Source organism: Sturnira hondurensis, unplaced genomic scaffold (assembly GCF_014824575.4).
Source record: "Sturnira hondurensis isolate 20B ecotype Veracruz unplaced genomic scaffold, ASM1482457v3 Scaffold0006437, whole genome shotgun sequence".
Classification (NCBI taxonomy): domain Eukaryota; kingdom Metazoa; phylum Chordata; class Mammalia; order Chiroptera; family Phyllostomidae; genus Sturnira; species Sturnira hondurensis.
In genome coordinates this window covers 441,949-458,956 of record NW_028079068.1, presented here as the reverse complement: position 1 = coordinate 458,956, position 17,008 = coordinate 441,949, and the positions used below count along the sequence as shown (strand labels likewise).

General features: G+C 44.1%; 1 protein-coding gene across 2 annotated transcripts in view; it reads left to right on the top strand.

The window, feature by feature from the left end:
• Positions 1-17,008, top strand: part of AGK (acylglycerol kinase) — a 75,329-nt gene that overhangs the window by 29,281 nt on the left and 29,040 nt on the right. For both annotated transcript variants that reach the window (XM_037049056.1, XM_037049055.1), the window contains exons 3-6: positions 727-766; positions 3,809-3,888; positions 10,286-10,361; positions 16,421-16,513. In XM_037049056.1, the coding sequence (XP_036904951.1) occupies positions 727-766; positions 3,809-3,888; positions 10,286-10,361; positions 16,421-16,513 (289 nt within the window). The remainder of the gene's footprint in view (positions 1-726; positions 767-3,808; positions 3,889-10,285; positions 10,362-16,420; positions 16,514-17,008) is intronic.

Sequence of the window (17,008 nt, the reverse complement as noted above, 5' to 3'; positions counted from 1 at the left end):
TTCTGGCGAGTGACCTGAGCCATTTCCACTGGGTCCGAAACATGCAGGATGGGTTCATTACCTTTCTATTGCTGCCCTCACAGACGATTGCAAACTTAGTGATTTAGCACAACACAGATTTATTCTCTCCCAGCTCTGTGGGGTAGAAGTCCAGCGCTGTCTCTCTGGGCTCGAATCCAGGTGTCGGCAAGGGCTGCGCTCCTTTTGGAGGTTGTCGGGAAGAGCCCATGTCCTTGCCTTTCCAGCTTCCAGGAGGTCCCCCTGGTCCTGGCCTCCGTCCTCAAAGCCCGCAGGGCCGCCTCTGTCCGACCACCCATCCCCCATAATTGGATTTGCTCATCGTCACAGCCAGGAGAGTTTCTCTGCTTCGGAGCACCCTGGTGATTAATTTCAGCCTCCTTCGCGGACCTTTGGAATCTGTCCGTCGCCGGGTGCCTCGCTTACTTCCACCTGTGACGCCGCAGAGCCTCCGCTTCTGGGGGTTCGGGTGTGGCCATTGTAGGGGGCGTTGTTCTGCCTGCCATTATATGGAAGTTGTTCACACCGCGTTTCATTCAGAGGAAGTGTTTTTCAGACACGCTCATAATTTGTCGTAGGTCTTCAAGAACCTTTCACTCGGGTATTTCATAGGGGAGAGTTGTGCGTGTTTAAGAAACCATTTTATTTGTTTGGGTTTTCACCTGCTTATTAGAGCTAACACTCGTTCTCCTTTGTTTCCTCTGATAGTGATAACCTGCTGCGGAGAGCGGCCTGCCAAGAAGCTCAGGTAAGGCCATTGGCTGTGAGCGGGGGCAGCGCCTCCCGTCCTCTGTGCGGGAGACGCGGGCAACTCGGGCGCCGGCGCCGGGCCTCCCCTCTGGAGACGTGGGTGTTTCCCCACTTGGGGGACGATGGGGCGGAGAGCCAGCGGAGGAAGTGAACCGTCTGGTGCGGAGCAGTTCGGCTGCCCCCTCCTTAGGCCGGTTTACCGAGGATGCGGCTGGGTGGCTGGGGCGGGGTTCGGGGAATTCGTTCCCATCCACAGTCGTTCCTGAGGACCGGGACGAGGCCAAGCCCTGACTCATCCCCATCAAGAACCCCATAGGCTATCAGTTCAGAGCAGGCGTTACTTCTCAAAGTCAGATCTTCTTATAACTGTTGGTTCATATTTCTAAAGCTTGACTCTCAGCACAGCCAGTTCATACCAAGCGCGCCGTTGGCCGCCCCGCGATAGGGCGCCTAAATCGTCCTGTATCGCGCTGTGTTCCGTATGGTTCAGCTGTAAATCCTTTCAAGTCCAAGGCCACATTTTTGTTCTCTTCCCCTCCACACTTGTGCATTATACCTTGCAGGTGAATTCCATGATTGAGTTGCCTTCTTGTTGTATGCCATTTAAGGGTATTATGGCAGAAATACCAAAAAAAAAGAAACAGGAAATGAAAAAGGTATGAGATGTATAGTGGGAAACGTGGGTGGTGAACCTACTGTTTTTCCGGAAATGTTTTCATGGATGACGGGGACAATCAGTACTATTAGGAAATAAATTCCTTTCTTTTATGATTGCCTAACCATTCTAAATCTGTTTTTTGAATTTGAGCACTTGGTCGCTTGTTTTATCTCATATGGCTCTAAGTTCTTTTGGAAATGAACTCGAACTTCGTACTCAGTCAAGGTGATCCCCACCACAAGTTAATTTTCCATTAGAAGCTGGGAAATTGGGAGAGGAACCCTCTCTTTCGCTCTTCAAGAGGGAATGGTCGTGGGGTCCTCCTTTGCCTGAGATAAATGCCTCAACCTTTGTTCCAAAGTCCATTCCCTCTTACTTTTTCAGAGACTCTGTTCCTTGAGTTATTTCCACCTTTTCATTTATTTACCTCATCCCACTGTTCTTTTTCTTAGAGATTTTATTTTTAGAGAGGGGAAGGGAGGGAGAAACATCAGTGTGTGGTTGCCTCTTGTGCACTACCTACTAGTACCTGACCCGCCAACCAGGCATGTGCCTGGACTGGGAATCGAACCTGCAGCCCTGTGGTTCGCAGGCCGGCACCCAATCCACTGAGCCACACCAGCTGGGGCTCTTCCCACTGTTCTAATTTTCCTCTTCCCAACACACATACTTAGCTCCTGTTTGATAAAAGTGACGCTTCCTATTTATGCCCTTCTCTTAAGTCTAAATTTTTGAAAGAATTTGATTTTTTAAATTTCATGTAAACTTAACTCATCACAGTCTTACATAAACTCCTTAACCTGCTGTCAGCCTGAAACTTGAGTTGCAAGTAAGTATTCTGGAGACTAGAAACCAGGACAAGGGGGAAGAATGTGGCACTGTGGGTCCAGAACTGGGTGGGCACGAGAACTTGTTAATTATATCATTTGTGGCCACATTCCAGAAATAGTATGGGTAGAACAAGAACAAATTATAATATTTAGAGATTTGGCAGCCAAATGTTAAGGTCTAATTCAGTAAGACTGAAAACAGTAGAAATTATAATGTACCAGAATGTATTTTTTTTAACAAAGAAACAGTATGTCTTTCTGAAGCATTCAGAAAATTTTTTTTTTTTTAAAGCAAGAAATAGACAATGGTAAGAAAGGATCTCCAGTGGACATCAGGCCGGAGGTAGATTTAGAGGCAACTATTTAATGAAAATCTGGCTGTTACCTTTATTTGGCCGGTAGTTACTTTGTACATCTTCCCTGGAATCCTGCCTTTTTGGCCCAGACCTGCTCCCCGCCGGCTAAGACTCGGAACTTAGCCCTTCGTGCCGCTCGTCCTTTTCGGATCTTGTGCTCCTGTTAGTTAGTCCCCACCCCTCCATCTCCTTGTCTCTGAGTCCTTCCTCTGCTTTTGGAGCTGAGAAAGAAGGAGAAGGTCGGATTTTGGAGTTCGATGGATGTAAATGCTGGCTGTAATTTATTAACCCTGTGACTTTGATTAAGTCTCTCTGAAGCCTGTCTCTCTAATCGATTAAAGTGGGAAAGTTTAAGACCTCCTAGGTTTCTCAGAACTAAGGGTAATGCGTGTGGAAGTGGCAGATACTAAGTGGTTAGTGAACATTAATTGCATTTCTTTTCCTGCCACAGTTGATGCTGCTTGGTTATCATTCAAGGTAGCAAAGCAGAGGAGGCAGGCAGAGCGTTAGCTCAGATATATATGTACATGTATGAAGGTTAATGGGTGACACTAAGGTTCCTCATAAATAAGCTTTAGTAATAATTTGAAGTAGAAAAAGATTACACTCTGAAAACTAAAGACAAATGGATTAAAATCCCCTTCTGGCAGCTGTTGTCTCGCTTGTGTGTTTATAATAAACCTGGCCATAGCTCGTGGAGAAAACACAAGTTACCTCTAGTAGGTCAAGCGGTGTTTGTTTATTATTAANCAGGCAGAGCGTTAGCTCAGATATGTATGTAAATGTATGAAGGTTAATGGGTGACACTAAGGTTCCTCATAAATAAGTTTTAGTAATAATTTGAAGTAGAAAAAGGTTACACTCTGAAAACTAAAGACAAATGTATTAAAATCCCCTTCTGGCAGCTGTTGTCTCGCTTGTGTGTTTATAATAAACCTGGCCATAGCTCGTGGAGAAAACACAAGTTACCTCTAGTAGGTCAAGCGGTGTTTGTTTATTATTAAATAATGGGACACTTTTGTGTTACTATTTATGGTGTTTGTGTTAATGTGAAATCATGAAAGAACATTCTTTTTTTCTCCTAGAGTAACAATTATTATCTTCTGGAAGTAAATTCTTTTGGGATGAAAGAATATATGTGATCACTAACCGAATAAAAGGACATTCACTTAAAACTCTTCTGTTCCCCCTTCTAGGTGTTTGGCAATCAGCTGATTCCTCCCAATGCACAAGTGAAGAAGGCAACCGTCTTCCTCAACCCCGCCGCGTGCAAAGGGTAGGCGATCTGTTACACGGACATTGGTGGCTTGTTGCATGTTCAGTTTTTGTAAGAGGGGGGATAATCATGAAATATCAGGCAGCTGGTTGGATTGTTTGGAACTGGAAGACTAGGTTCAGTACTCTTCCAGCAATAAGGTTTTTGTGTGATGAAGAAATAACGGTTAAGAGGGCCAACTGTAAAGCTAACTGGTGCTTAGCAAACCTGGCTAACTGAAGTTCACTGATCATTCCAGAATAACACTCGCAAGTCAGTCTTACCTGCTTGACAGCAGCCCCCTGGGGAAACCCCTGCCACCGCGACGTGGGTTACTGGGCCTTCTCCGTTGCAAGGCGTTCAGAGACGGCCCAGAGCTGTGGGCTGGCACAGGCAGCCGCGTTCTGCCCTGGAGGAGTGAGCCTTAGCCAGGCCTGGGAGGGTGCCAGGGGAGTGCTCCCTCTTTTGGGCTGAGGAGATGGTCCGTGGAAAGGGGCCTAGGACAGGAGGGACTGGGTGTGCTTCCTGCTGTGTCGCAGGACCGTGAGTAAACCGGTCTGGCTGGTGGCCAGCAGGGTCACATGAGGGAATGTGGGAATCCAGATGTGAAGAATACTCGGGACCTTGGATGCCACTCACGTGTCCCTGTGCGTTATTGTAACAGATGTCCCACACCGGTGTGCTGTGTTGACTGTGGGGTGGGCTGTGTGTGGAGTGGGGCAAGGAGTATGTGGGAGCTCTCTGCACTTTTATTTTAAACAGTTGCATTTTGGGGGTGACGTTGGCTAATCATGTAGGTTTCAAGCGTGCAGTTCCTTAGCGCATCACCTGTGTATTGCCTTGTGTGCTCACCACCCAAAGCCTCGTCTCCTTCCCTCCTCCACCTCCTTCCCCGCTGGTAACCACCTGGCTGTTGTCTGCATCAGTGAGTTTGTTCCTTTGTTTTGTTTGTTTGTTGCTTTGTTTTATATCCCACACATTAGCATCTGACTTACTTAGCACAAAACGCTCAGCGCCCGTCTCGTGGCTGAAAAGGACAGCAGTCCATCGCTTTTTTGCCCGTGGTGGGTACCGGCGTGTGCCGCCCGCTCTGCTCACTCAGCTGTGGGGAGGCCGGTAGGGGGTTTCTGTGCCTCTGCTGTTGTGGGTAATGCTGCAGGGAACGTAGGGGCACGTGTATCTTTGCGATAAATGTTTCACGTTTCTCAGGTACATACCCCCGAAGAGGGGTTGCTGGGTCACGTGGTAGCTCTGTTGTTAATTTTTTGAGGAACCTCCATGCTGTTTTCCATGGTGGTTGCACACATTCCCATTCCTACCGGTGGTGAATGAGAGTTCTTTTTGTGTCTGTATCCTCTCTGACACTCGCTACTTCTTTTTTTCATTAGTGTTTGAATACAGTTGTCTCCATTTTCCCACCCCCACTTTCCCCCAGGTCATTTCTTATTGATAACCCTTCTAATAGGTGGTATCTCATTGTGGTTTTGTTCAGTCATTGTTAGTGAAGTTGAGCATTTTTTTTAATGTATCTGTTGGCCTCGTGTATGTCTTCGTGGGGAAAGTGTTCAGGTCCTCTGCTGTTTTTTAATTGGACTGTTTGCTTCTTTGTTGTTAAGTTACATGAGTTCATTTTATATTTTAAATATTAACATTAGATCCTTAACCATTTGCATATATCTTCTCCCCTTCAGTCGGTTGCTTTGTTGTTTTGTTCATGGTTTCTTTTGCTGTGCGAAAGCTTTTCGTTTGATGTAGTCCCACTTACTTATTTTTGTTTTTATTTCCTCTGTCTTCAGGGGCAAGTTCACAAAAACTTCCCTGAGACCAAGGTCCACAGGTTTAGTACCCATGTATTTTAGTTCTATGTATTTTATTGTTTCAGCTGCCTTTAATCCATTTTGAGTTAATTTTTGTGTATGGTATTCAATAGCAGTCTAGTTTTGTTGTTTTACGTGTGGCTTTCCAATTTTCCCAACGCCATTTATTGAATAGACTTTCCTTTCTCCATTGTGTGTTTTTGGCTCCTTTGTTGAAAAGGAGTGACCCACAGGTATTGTTTTATTTCTGGGCTTTCAGTTCTGTTCCATTGGTCTGTGTGTCAGTTTTTCTGCTGGTACCATACTGTTTTGATTATTGTAGCTTTGTAGTGTAGTTTCATATCAGGGAGCATGATACTTCCCACTTTGTTCTTTCTCAAGATTTATTTGGCTGTTTGGGGTCTTTTATGTTTCCATCTGAATTTTAGTATTAGTTATTCTAATTCAGAGGAGAATGCTATTGGTATTTTAATAGGGATTGTATTGAATCTGTATATTGCTTTAGGTAGGAAGGACATTTCAATGACATTAATCCTTCTAATCCATGAGTAAGGTATATCCTTCCATTTATTTGTATCTAATTCAGTTTCTTTCTCCAGTGTCTCATAATAATTTTGAGAGTAAAGGTCTTTCACTTCTTTGGTTAAATTTGTTCCTAGGCATTTTATACTTTTTGATGCAATTGTAAATGGGATTTTAGTTTAATTTTTCTTCTAATCATTCATTATTGGTGTGTAGAAATGCAATAGATTTCTATGTATTGATTTCATATCCTACAGTTTTACCGAAGCCATCTATTAGTTCTAACAGTTTTGGCGTGAAGCCTTCCAGGTTTTCCACGGTATGTGTACTATCATGTCATTGCAGACAAGGAGAGTTTCACTTTTTTGTTTCCATTTTGGGTGCCTTTTCTCTCTTTGTCTTGTCTGGCTGCTGTGGCTGGGACTTCAGTTTGCTGCTGCACACAGGTGGTGGTGGTGGCCATCCTGGCCTTGTTACCCATCTTAGAGGAAACGCTTTCAGCTTCTGAAATGAGTTTCTCTTGTACTTTCTTGGGATGACATGTGGTGTCACAGATGTGAGGACAAGTCATGCCTTATTTCTTTTCAGTTGAACAGTTTAAGATATTCACCTACAGGTTGTTTACCTCGGCTCCATTACTCTGCCTAAGGGAATCCTGTCTGCATGGCCTGTGAAAGCCGCTTCCTTCCCCTAAACACACCCAGTCATAATGCCCGTTGGTCATTCTCCTCTAACAGCATGACTGCTGCGTCATACCAGCCGTCGAGCCTCACAACACAGTCGAAACACCCCAGATAACTCAGCAGCCGGTGGTGGTCGGGGTGGAAGTAGCACAGAACTTTGTGAGCTTGCGAGTTTGGAGGACCAGGTCCGTAAACTCCTTTCCGCTCTGTCGTATTGTGGGAGCTACTTCACTTAAACGCTCTGTTTACTCTTCTGTAAATGGGAAAAGCAATGGCCCAGAACCTTACAAAACTGCCTGGGTAATAGGTGCCTTTCGGATGCAGTGAGATAATCCCTTTGGAGTGTCTGGCGGGTTTCCAAGTCCCAGGAAGGCGGGATAAAGGAAGTCGAAGCTGCTGTTACTGCCCTTGTTTACCTGCGGGCTCCCAGGATTCTCCGCTTTGCTCTCCCGCCCATCCCCAAAGTGCCTTTACCCTTCCTGCTGCCTCTTTGGACTGTTCTAGTTCCTGTTCCTTTGGAAAACTAGTAACTTAGCAACGTGTTAATTCTGATGAAGAAAAATAGATGGCAGTTTGGGCTACAGTCAGTTATATTGAGTTTCTAGTTCTAAGAGATACATTTTTAAAGACTTTATTTTTTAGGTTTGTTCACGTAAATGTATTTAAACGAGTTTGCATTTTTAAAGATGGATGCTTGCTTAAAAGCATACTGTCTTTATCTAAAGCTGAGGCTTGGGAAAGGCTGTCCTCCCTCGAGTTGCCGTCCCCTTGAGCAAGGTGAACCCTGCGCGGTGCCAGCAAGCAGCCGCTCCGAAACGCCCCGGCATCGCTCTTTACAGCTTTTGCTATTTATTGCTCTATTTTTCTCATCTCGACTCTGCCCTGACACATAATTTATAATTTATTGTGTAGCTATATCATTATGTAGTACTGGTTTAAAGCTACATAAGAGCTTTAAGAAACAATACAAGTGTGTGTTTATCATTAGTAAATAATGCATTAAGGAGTAATTATTCTTGTGTGTGTGTGCGTCAACCTGGAAATTGCTACAAGTATATACAGTTTTTATTTCCAGTGCTGTCTCACCCTTGATTGTATAATAAATAATGCATTTCTTACTATGACACCTGGTTTTTAATCTTTTACATGGAACATTAGGATGGAAATCAATGTCTTCACTTTCACACATTTTCTGTGCCCGTGGCATCACATAAAGCCATGAATAAAGGTCCAGATGTTCAAGTCTTATTTCTTAGGCTAATTTAAAGGAGCCCATGGATTTTTCCAAGTAGTTAATATAGCAGATTGAGACTTCTTCAGAGTTTCACTTCTCAGAGCCAGTCCACCTCCAGCGCATCCTGTCTTATCCATCCGGTAATGGAAGCGTCCAGAAGGGAGGAGTGTGTGCGGTGTGACTGTCCCAGCCCGCTGCTGCTGGGGGTGAGCCGCAGACATGGCCAGCTGCATGGAGAACCTTCCGTTTAGGCTTTCACGTTCATTCCATGAAGTGTTCAGAGCAGAGGAAAAGGCAGGGGAGATTTGTGTGATTTGCTCATCACCTGCTCGGTTAGGCCCTTGGCTTGAGATGGTCTCTCAAATGGTTCTTGGGAACGTCTATCCAAGCTTCTCAATTTCCATTTTAATTCATAATAAGGGTTTTGCATTTTGTCTGCCGTTGGTGGTGGTTCTCGTCACCGTAGAGAATGTGGAATTTGGTCTGTACGTGTTGGTCACTGGCTAACCTTGTGTCTTTCTAGTGTAAAACATTCTTAAGAAAGTCAAAGCAGGCGTGACTGGTTGAAAGAAAACTTTCTGAAAGAGAGCTGAGTAAATGTGGATGTAACAGTTAGATGTTTGGCTAGTTGACTGTTTCGACAGGAGTAGTTTGTTTCTGACGTAACAGTTGAAAAGAGTTGGGTGAAAAGGCCAATCTCCTGGTTGGTATGTTCCACACTTATTCAGCTTCGAGACTGCGCCACTGGGGACTTTGGGCAACTTCTGTATTCCTTGATTCCTATGTTTTGCATCCTCTCCTGAATTGGACAAGAGTCACTATCAGAATGATGTGTATTTTTTTATTTTTTAAAGACTGTATTTATTTATTTTTAGAGAAAGGGGAGGGGAGGGAGAAGTAGAGGGGGAGAAACATCGATGTGCAAGAGACACATCAATCTATTGCCTCTCACACACCCCCAACCGGGGACCTGGCCCACAACCCAGGCATGTGCCCTGACTGGGAATCAAACCAGTGACCTTTTGGCTCACAGACCAGCACTCAATCCCCTGAGCCACACCAGCCAGGGCTGATATTTTTAAAACACTTAAACTTTTCTAAGGGCTTTTTAACTGTTTCTTTTGTTACGTCATAGTCATGTCATTTCCCCTCCGAATGTACGGGTCCACATTTAGGGTGGGTCTATTCATGCGTTCATTTGTGCATTAATTCATTAGGTTCTTAATAAGTACGTTCCACCTGCGCCAGGCATACTCCTAGAGGCCAGGGGACTCAGGGACGTGCTCGGTGTCCATGTCTTTAGGGCGTCAAGTCTGGTCCTGGAGACCGCCTAGCAAACCCCTAATCATCCTGCCGTGTGACAGTCCCCGAGGAGATGCAGACCCGGTGCTGGGGCAGCTCAGAGAAGGGCGGGCCGTGCCGGGAGTTTGGGAAGCTGCTGATTGTCCTGTAGTTCATTTCTAGCTTCTCTCTATCCTAGCAGAAATTTGGCCGTCATGGAAAAGAGTACTGCTTTTTCCAGGAATTGTACTGCAGGTTTAAAACTTAAGAAGTAAAGATGGTATTTGAAATTGTTACAAACGACATGTTTCTCCTGCAAAGGTTGTGTTTCCTGGTTAGAATTAAGTGATACTCTGGTTCAGTCTGTTCCCTGGGGCCATGCGAAAAAAGGTAGAGTAAATATATTCTCTCCTTCCGCCGCTAGAACACAAGTAAGTTCCTCGTGGATGTAACACATTCTACTTAAATTGCATGCATTTTATGTCTGCTTTGTCCTGTGGCATCTCCAGCTCCTACACCTGTCTAGCACATAGTAGGTGCTCAATAAGTCCTTGTTGACTGAATCAAACATTTTTGCTTGAGTGGCTCTGTCTGGTGCACATTCTTCCTCGGGAACTGCACCGAGAGCTGAAACATCTCAAATGCATACGAGCTTATCGTTTCAGACAAAGACCGAACTCCTTCGGGCCCCGAGTGCGGAGTCCATGTCCCTAGCCAAGACGCTCATTTCTCATTGTTAAACTTCTTACACATGAACTAATAAAGGGAGCCTGTGTGTCTTACTCTCTTTCTTGTTCTACAGTATAGAAGGTGGTTGGGCTTTATGCTCTTCTCTTGAGAATCCGTGTTAAAATATTTGTGTTTTTTTCCTTCGCCTACAGCAAAGCAAGGACTCTGTTTGAAAAAAATGCTGCCCCGATCTTGCACTTGTCTGGCATGGATGTGACCGTCGTCAAGGTGAGGCTTGCTGCGGAGCGTCGGTCTTGTCCCGGCTGCCGCGGCTCATGACGCGGCCTCTCCTCTTGGCCTGTTTGCAGAAATCAGTGTCACTGAAGACACGGACAGAGAGGTCAACGCTGTGTGCTGGCTGTGACAAGGAAAGCCGTTTTGTTTCCTTGGAGCTTCTCACTGTCAGAGGAGGGTTAGATGGAGGCAGATAACTGACTCCTTTCATGTGAAAGTAGGACGTGGAATCGCTGTCTCTCGGAAGATGAAAATTGTTGTAGCTGTAAGAATTCCTTTTTGAAAAAAACAAAACCTGCAAGTTTGAGTGAGTAATTTCTTGCTAGTTCCACAGACCAGTCAACATTTTTTCCCTCTGGTGAGGAATTATCCCTGGTGAGGAATTTTAAATGGTAAAGCTTCAGAATTTGCAAGGGTTAGGTAAGAAGAAAAGCTGATAAAAGAAGTTCAAGGGCATTGTGTTCTCTCAGAAGATGCTTCAGGGTACCACTTTGTTGGCTTTTAAGTGATGTGTGCGTGGTGTGTGTGGGGTGTGTGGGGGGGTATGTGTAGTAGCTGGAAACCACTGTTATATGTTTGTGAGTCTGTGGTTAACCTGTTTTTAACATTACACACTTCCATTAAATCATAGGGATTAAAAGGTCATTCAGCCCAACTTCCCATGCACCGTTCACCTCTCTTCCCCAGCGTGTCTGTCTGAGAGGTAGGGTCCCAGCTGTCTCCCTCCAGGACTGAGTGGGGGGTGTGTGTGCAAACTGACATCTGTGTAAGTTCCTGATGTGCAGATTCCAGACTCTGTGTATCAGAGACCAGAGGCTGGATACTTAAGACTGACATTGTTTGTTCCTGGGATGTTTGGTGGAACTCACAAGTAAAACCATCTGGGCCTGGAGATTTCTTTGAGGGATTTTTTAAAATATGTGTCAGATTTCTTTAATGGCTCTAGAGGTACTAAAGTTCTGTTTCTTCTTGAATTAATTTTGGTAAGGTAAATTTGTCAAGGAGTTTGTTCATGTCATCCGTGTTCTCAAAGTAATTGTTCATAAATCCTCTCTTGACCTTTTAGGTTCCTATAGCATCTCATTTTTTTGCTTCGTATAGTTTATCTGTCCCCTCGTTTTGTTTTCTCTCTCCCTCGATCGTCCTGTGAGAGGTGCATTAATGTACATACTTCATCCTTGCCAAGAGCCGCCTTTGGTTGGCCCTGTCACTTGCGTTTGTTGTATTAGTTTCTGGTTTATCTCTGTTGTTCCCTTTCTTCTCCTTTCTTTGGACCTTGCTCTCCTGCTGTCCCTTTCTGACACTGTGACGTGGATTCTGTGTCATTAATTCGCACCCCTCAGTCCTGCTATGTGCGTTAGAGCTCTATGTTTTACTCTGCTTTTTCGGCTGCATTCTATAAGTGTAGATGTGTAATTTTTTAATTTCTAAGTATCTTCCAATTTTCATCATGTTTCTTGTTTGACCTATGTGTTAGGTGGGCATGTTTTTAAATTTCTAAATTTAAAAGTTTTTTCAAATCTTTATCATAATGATTTCTGATTTTACTGTGTTTTGGTCAGAGAGTGAAGTCTGTGTAACTCCAGTATTTTAAAATTTATGGAGCCTTGCTGTGGCCTGCCTGGTGGTTTGTTTCACTGCGTCTCATGTGTGCCTGGAAGGAATTTGCGTCAGCTGTTGGAGGTCAGGTTCTGACCCAGTCCCTTATGTCACATCTGTCGTGTGGCTCGGATTGTCCGTGTCCTCACTGATTTTTCCTCCCGTTCTGACTGCAGACTATTCAGAGACAGAGGTGTTAGAGACCGCCCACTGTGATCGTGGACTCGTCTGTTTCCCTACTTAGTTCTGTCCATTTTTTGCTGTTGATACTGTGAGACTGTTTGCACTCAAGTCTCAATTTATTTTTCTTGCACTTTGACCCCAGCATTGAGTGACTCTCTGTAGCACCCACTGATCCTGCATTTTGCCCGAGTCCATCTTACCTGTTATGATTAGTAACTATACCAGCTTACTTTGGATCGTTTTTTGCCTAGTATAATTTGTACATCTTTTTACTTTCAGCCTTTTATATTTTTATGTTTTATTTTTTTAAAGATTGTATTTATTTGTAAAGGGGAAGGAAGGGAGAAAGAGAGGTAGAGAAACATTGATGTGCGAGAGAGACATGGATCAGTTGCCTCTCGCATGCTCCTAACTGGGAACCTGGCCCGAAACCCAGGCATGTGCCCTGACTGGCAATCGAACCAGAGACCTTTCAGTTCACAGGCCGGCACTCAGTCCACTGAACCACACCAGCCAGGACATGTATTTTTATATTTTAGGTGCGTCATTTGTAAAGGCATCAAAACAAGGTATTTTAAAAATCATTCTCTCTCTCTCTCTCTTTTTTTTTTGTCTTTTGACTGGACCACTTAATCCATGAACACTTACTATAATTGTTGCTATATTTAGATTTATAAAAAACTGGTTACCTATTGCTTTATAACAAACTGCCTCAACAGCCATCTTTCTGCTTCTGAGTCTGTCGGTCAGCAGGCTGTTCCTCCACTGGTCCAGCCTGGGCTCCTCGGTGACGTGTCTTTTCATGGCTTCATAGCTCATTCTTTTTCTCACTGACTAATATTCCATTGTGCAGTTTGTTTGCCTTTTTTACCTATTGATGGACATTGTGGTTGCTTCCAATTTTGACAGTTACGAATAAAGCTGCTGTGAATATTCATGTGCAGCTTTTCATGTGGAGACAATTTTTCAACTCATTTGGACAAGTACCTAAGAGTGTAATTGAGTGTGCTTAGCTTTGCCAGAACCTGCCAGGTTGCATTTGAGGTCATGCTTCCCAGGATGTCATCAGTTTGACTCAATTAACTTCTATAAAAATTCAAAACGATGAAATAAACTGCCAGACCACCTTTTCAAAGTGGCTGTGCCATTTTGCATTCCCCCCAGCAATGAATGAAATTTCCATTGCTCCACATCCTTGTCAGCACTTGGTGGCGTCGGTGTTTTGAATTTAGCCATTCTGATGGGTATATACAGGGGTGGGCAGAAGTAGGTTTATCTGCAGTTCTCTAGTGACATAGGCTGTTGACCATCTTTTCATGTGCATGTTTTCCATCTGGGTATCTTCTTTGTGAGGTGTTAGTTCAGCTCTTTGCTCTTTTAATTAGGTTATTGCTTGTTTGTTTTCTTATTGTTGAGTTCTAGAGTTGTTTGTATCCTTTAACAGATACATGTTTTGCAAGTGTTTTCTCTTATATGGTCTTTAAACCTGTTCTTTAATTGTCTTAATAGTGTTTTTCACAGGGCAGAAGTTTTTAATTTTAAGGAAGTCCAACTTATCAATTTTTCTCCCATGGATCTTGCTTTTGGTTGATTTATCTAAAAACTCATTAACAAACCCAGGATCTAGATCTTCTATGTCACAGTCTAGAAGTTTTATAGGGTTTCTCCAAAAAATTTACATTTAAGTTTATGACCCATTTTGAGTTAACTTTGCCAAAGGTGTAAGCTTAGTGTGTTGATTCATCTTTTTTGCATCGTTACAGCACTTTTTAATCCTTTTTTGGTGCATTTGAAAATTTCATCTGAAGATCAGAGCCTCTAATGCGTTACGCCTGTTAATGTAACCTTTTAAATTAGGGTCTGTTAAATCAGTGAAGATCTTTTTGCATTTTGGTTCTTCCCTCCATGCACTTACTCTCATTGATTAATTTGTTGCAAATGCTTATTGAGTGCCCACTTAGGTAAGCCCTGTCTAGGTATTGGGGATACAGTCAGAACAAAACAATCTTTCCCCATCTCTCCTGAAAGAGCTCCAGGCACAATGTGAAAGGAAGGGATGCAGAAAAGAAACTCATAAATAAACATTTGATTCGTCCAACAATGATGACTGCCAAGGAGAAAAATCAAGCAGGGTAAAGAGACTGAATATAGTGGAGGCGTTAGGTTAGTTCAGAAGGCCAAGGACAGAGACTGGAGGGGACTGAGTGAGTGACGCAGCTGCTCCAAGAGGGGAAGAACTCAGGCCGCACACACTGCTGGTCAGGGCGGTAGTGCACTTGGGCATTTAGGGAGACTGCGGGGGCCAGTGTGCGTGGAGTGGAGTGAGCTGGGGGAGACCAGAGAGAGGATGGGGTTGGAAAAGGAAGGAGGGGCGGGGCTGTTGCTTTGTCTCCATGAGGTAAGCAGTAAATCACCTTCTACCTCTGTTGTTGGTAAAGAGCTGTGCGGGAGGAGGCTGAAGGGGGAGGAGCCCCAAAGAGAAGTCGCTGAGAACCTCGCCGATGTCACTTCACTGAGCCCTGCACTTTGAGCCTAGATGTTACTTAATTGCTAACTAATGTCATTGTATTCTCACACATTGTTTCCACATTTTCCCACCTGGTCCCCAAGGATATTATCCAATTGCTGGGTGGGTGCCTTGCTGAAAACCAGTTACAATGTCGGACGAGTCTCCCAGATGCACGGAACTAGTCATGTGGGGGGGAGGGGGAGGGGGCTTCTGAGAGGCTTCCTTCTTAGTGGCCCCGTGCCAGTTCCCAAGAATCATCCATTTCAGGGTGCTCACAAACTCTTCTTTTAATTAGGATCAGCATGTTTTTAAAAAAATATATAAAGCCAGTCATTTCAATTTTCAGAGTAAAAGTAGGACATTTTATTCTGAATAAAAATTCAGAATTTCAGAATAATTTTAGGATCAATTTTGATCCTAAAATGAAGTAGTGTTGGTCCAGGGACTTTCTCTTTGCTTTGTGTGGATGGACTTGCTGGCTCAGATGCCGTAGCCCCCGAAATCCAAGTCTTTGATTGCTGCCTGTTAGAGTGTCTAGTGCAGCGCCCGTTGGAGGGAGTATTTCTGTCTCAGCATTAGTTGCATTATGTCTAGTAAATTCAGTGCTTGGTTTTAGAGGCGGCGGCTTAGGGAGTTCATTTACTTTACATATATAGCCGAAATGAAATATTATCAATAAAAATGGTGATGCCTAGGTACGTTTTGACTAATTTGGGTCATCCCTATAGTGTATGTACAATATTTCTGTCTACAGTGGAAACCTTCTTTGATTGAGTATAGTGCCAGTCATGAAGGGTTACCTTGCTCATTGCTTTGCATACGGCTGTACAACAGTATTATGGGGAGGCTCTGATTATTGCCCACCCCCAGCACACAGCGTATTTTGCTATGTGTAATATGCACCGGGGTGTAATGTGCACCCACGTTTCTGGCCCAAACTTTCAGAAAAACGTTTTCCGTTTTAATTTTGTAAATTCATTATTTATTTATATTGAATTATATAAAGGAATATATAATTATATTTGTATTATAATTATACATTATAATTATAATATATAAATATTATAGTTTGTAATATTATAAAGGAATTTGTATTATAAAGGAATTTGAGCACTAATTTTTGAACCTATTATGGTACAAGAAATTTTATGTAACATAATTACAAAACACAAGAATAGGTATGAGGTATTTCAGGTACTACCCATGTATAATTCACATCCTTATTTTCCCCTCAAAAATTTGGGCAAAAAAAGTGCACATTATACATGGCAAAATACGCTAATTTTGTTGATAAGGAAGTTAAGATTCCGAGAGTTGAAAGCCACTCAGCTAAAAAAGCAGCAGAGTTGAGACTTAATGTAGGTCTCTTGGGTCCCAAATCTGTGCTCTTCTCATTCCATTGCTCCTTCTCATTTGCGTTTGCACTTGACTCCCTGCCTTCGGAGGAAAGCCACTGGTGAGTGATGTCATGGAGTCCGCCCTGGACCAGGGATGGCCCTTTGAGGAGCTCACAGCGCAGCTGAGATCAGGGGAGGGGCTGACGGACGGTTTGGGAGGTCCCTTCTGGCTCCAGGGGCATAGAGCTATGAAAACCGTATATATTGCTTTGTTAGCTTTCAGCGGTTCATGTCTATCAATCAAACAGGATTTAAGAGAAGACTCAGTGTAAAACTTTTACACTGAGTAAAATAACCTGTATTTTAAACCTGTCACCGGTAGCCCTGGGATGTTACATTTACCAAAGGCGTCCTTTGTGTTGCAGACAGATTATGAGGGCCAGGCCAAGAAACTGCTGGAGCTGATGGAGAACACAGACGTCATCGTTGTGGCTGGAGGCGACGGGACGTTGCAGGAGGTGCGGCCACCGTCTTCCAAAACAGCTTTGGGGGGCGGGGTGGGCAGAAAGTTGCCCTTAGAGCCGTGGCATACAGTGGGCATCGTTTAAGAAAATGACTCCTTCCTCTCCAGGTTTCAGGATCGTTTCTCAGACAAGCACAGCGTGACATTTTTCTCACGTGCCCTTTGTTTTCAAGTCCGATAAATTTGACGACAACAGGAATGATGGTGGTGGGCATGCTAAGCTTTTCATACTTTGAAGACTGGTATGGGGATCATAGTTTCAGTTGCAAGGGATGTTTCTTAGGCAGCAGAGTTTCCCTTAACCGAGGCACCCGTTTATTCCCAGTTCATCTCTGTCACACGTTCTGTGACCTCTGTGTTCCGATGGCTGCCCCGCCTTTGTCCTCCAGTCCCCGACGCCCACCTGGGCCCGGTAAGGGCCGTGAGTGTGTTACCTTGAAGAGCCCTTTTCCCAGCAGCAGACGAGAAACTCCCCTGGGTGTGGGAACCG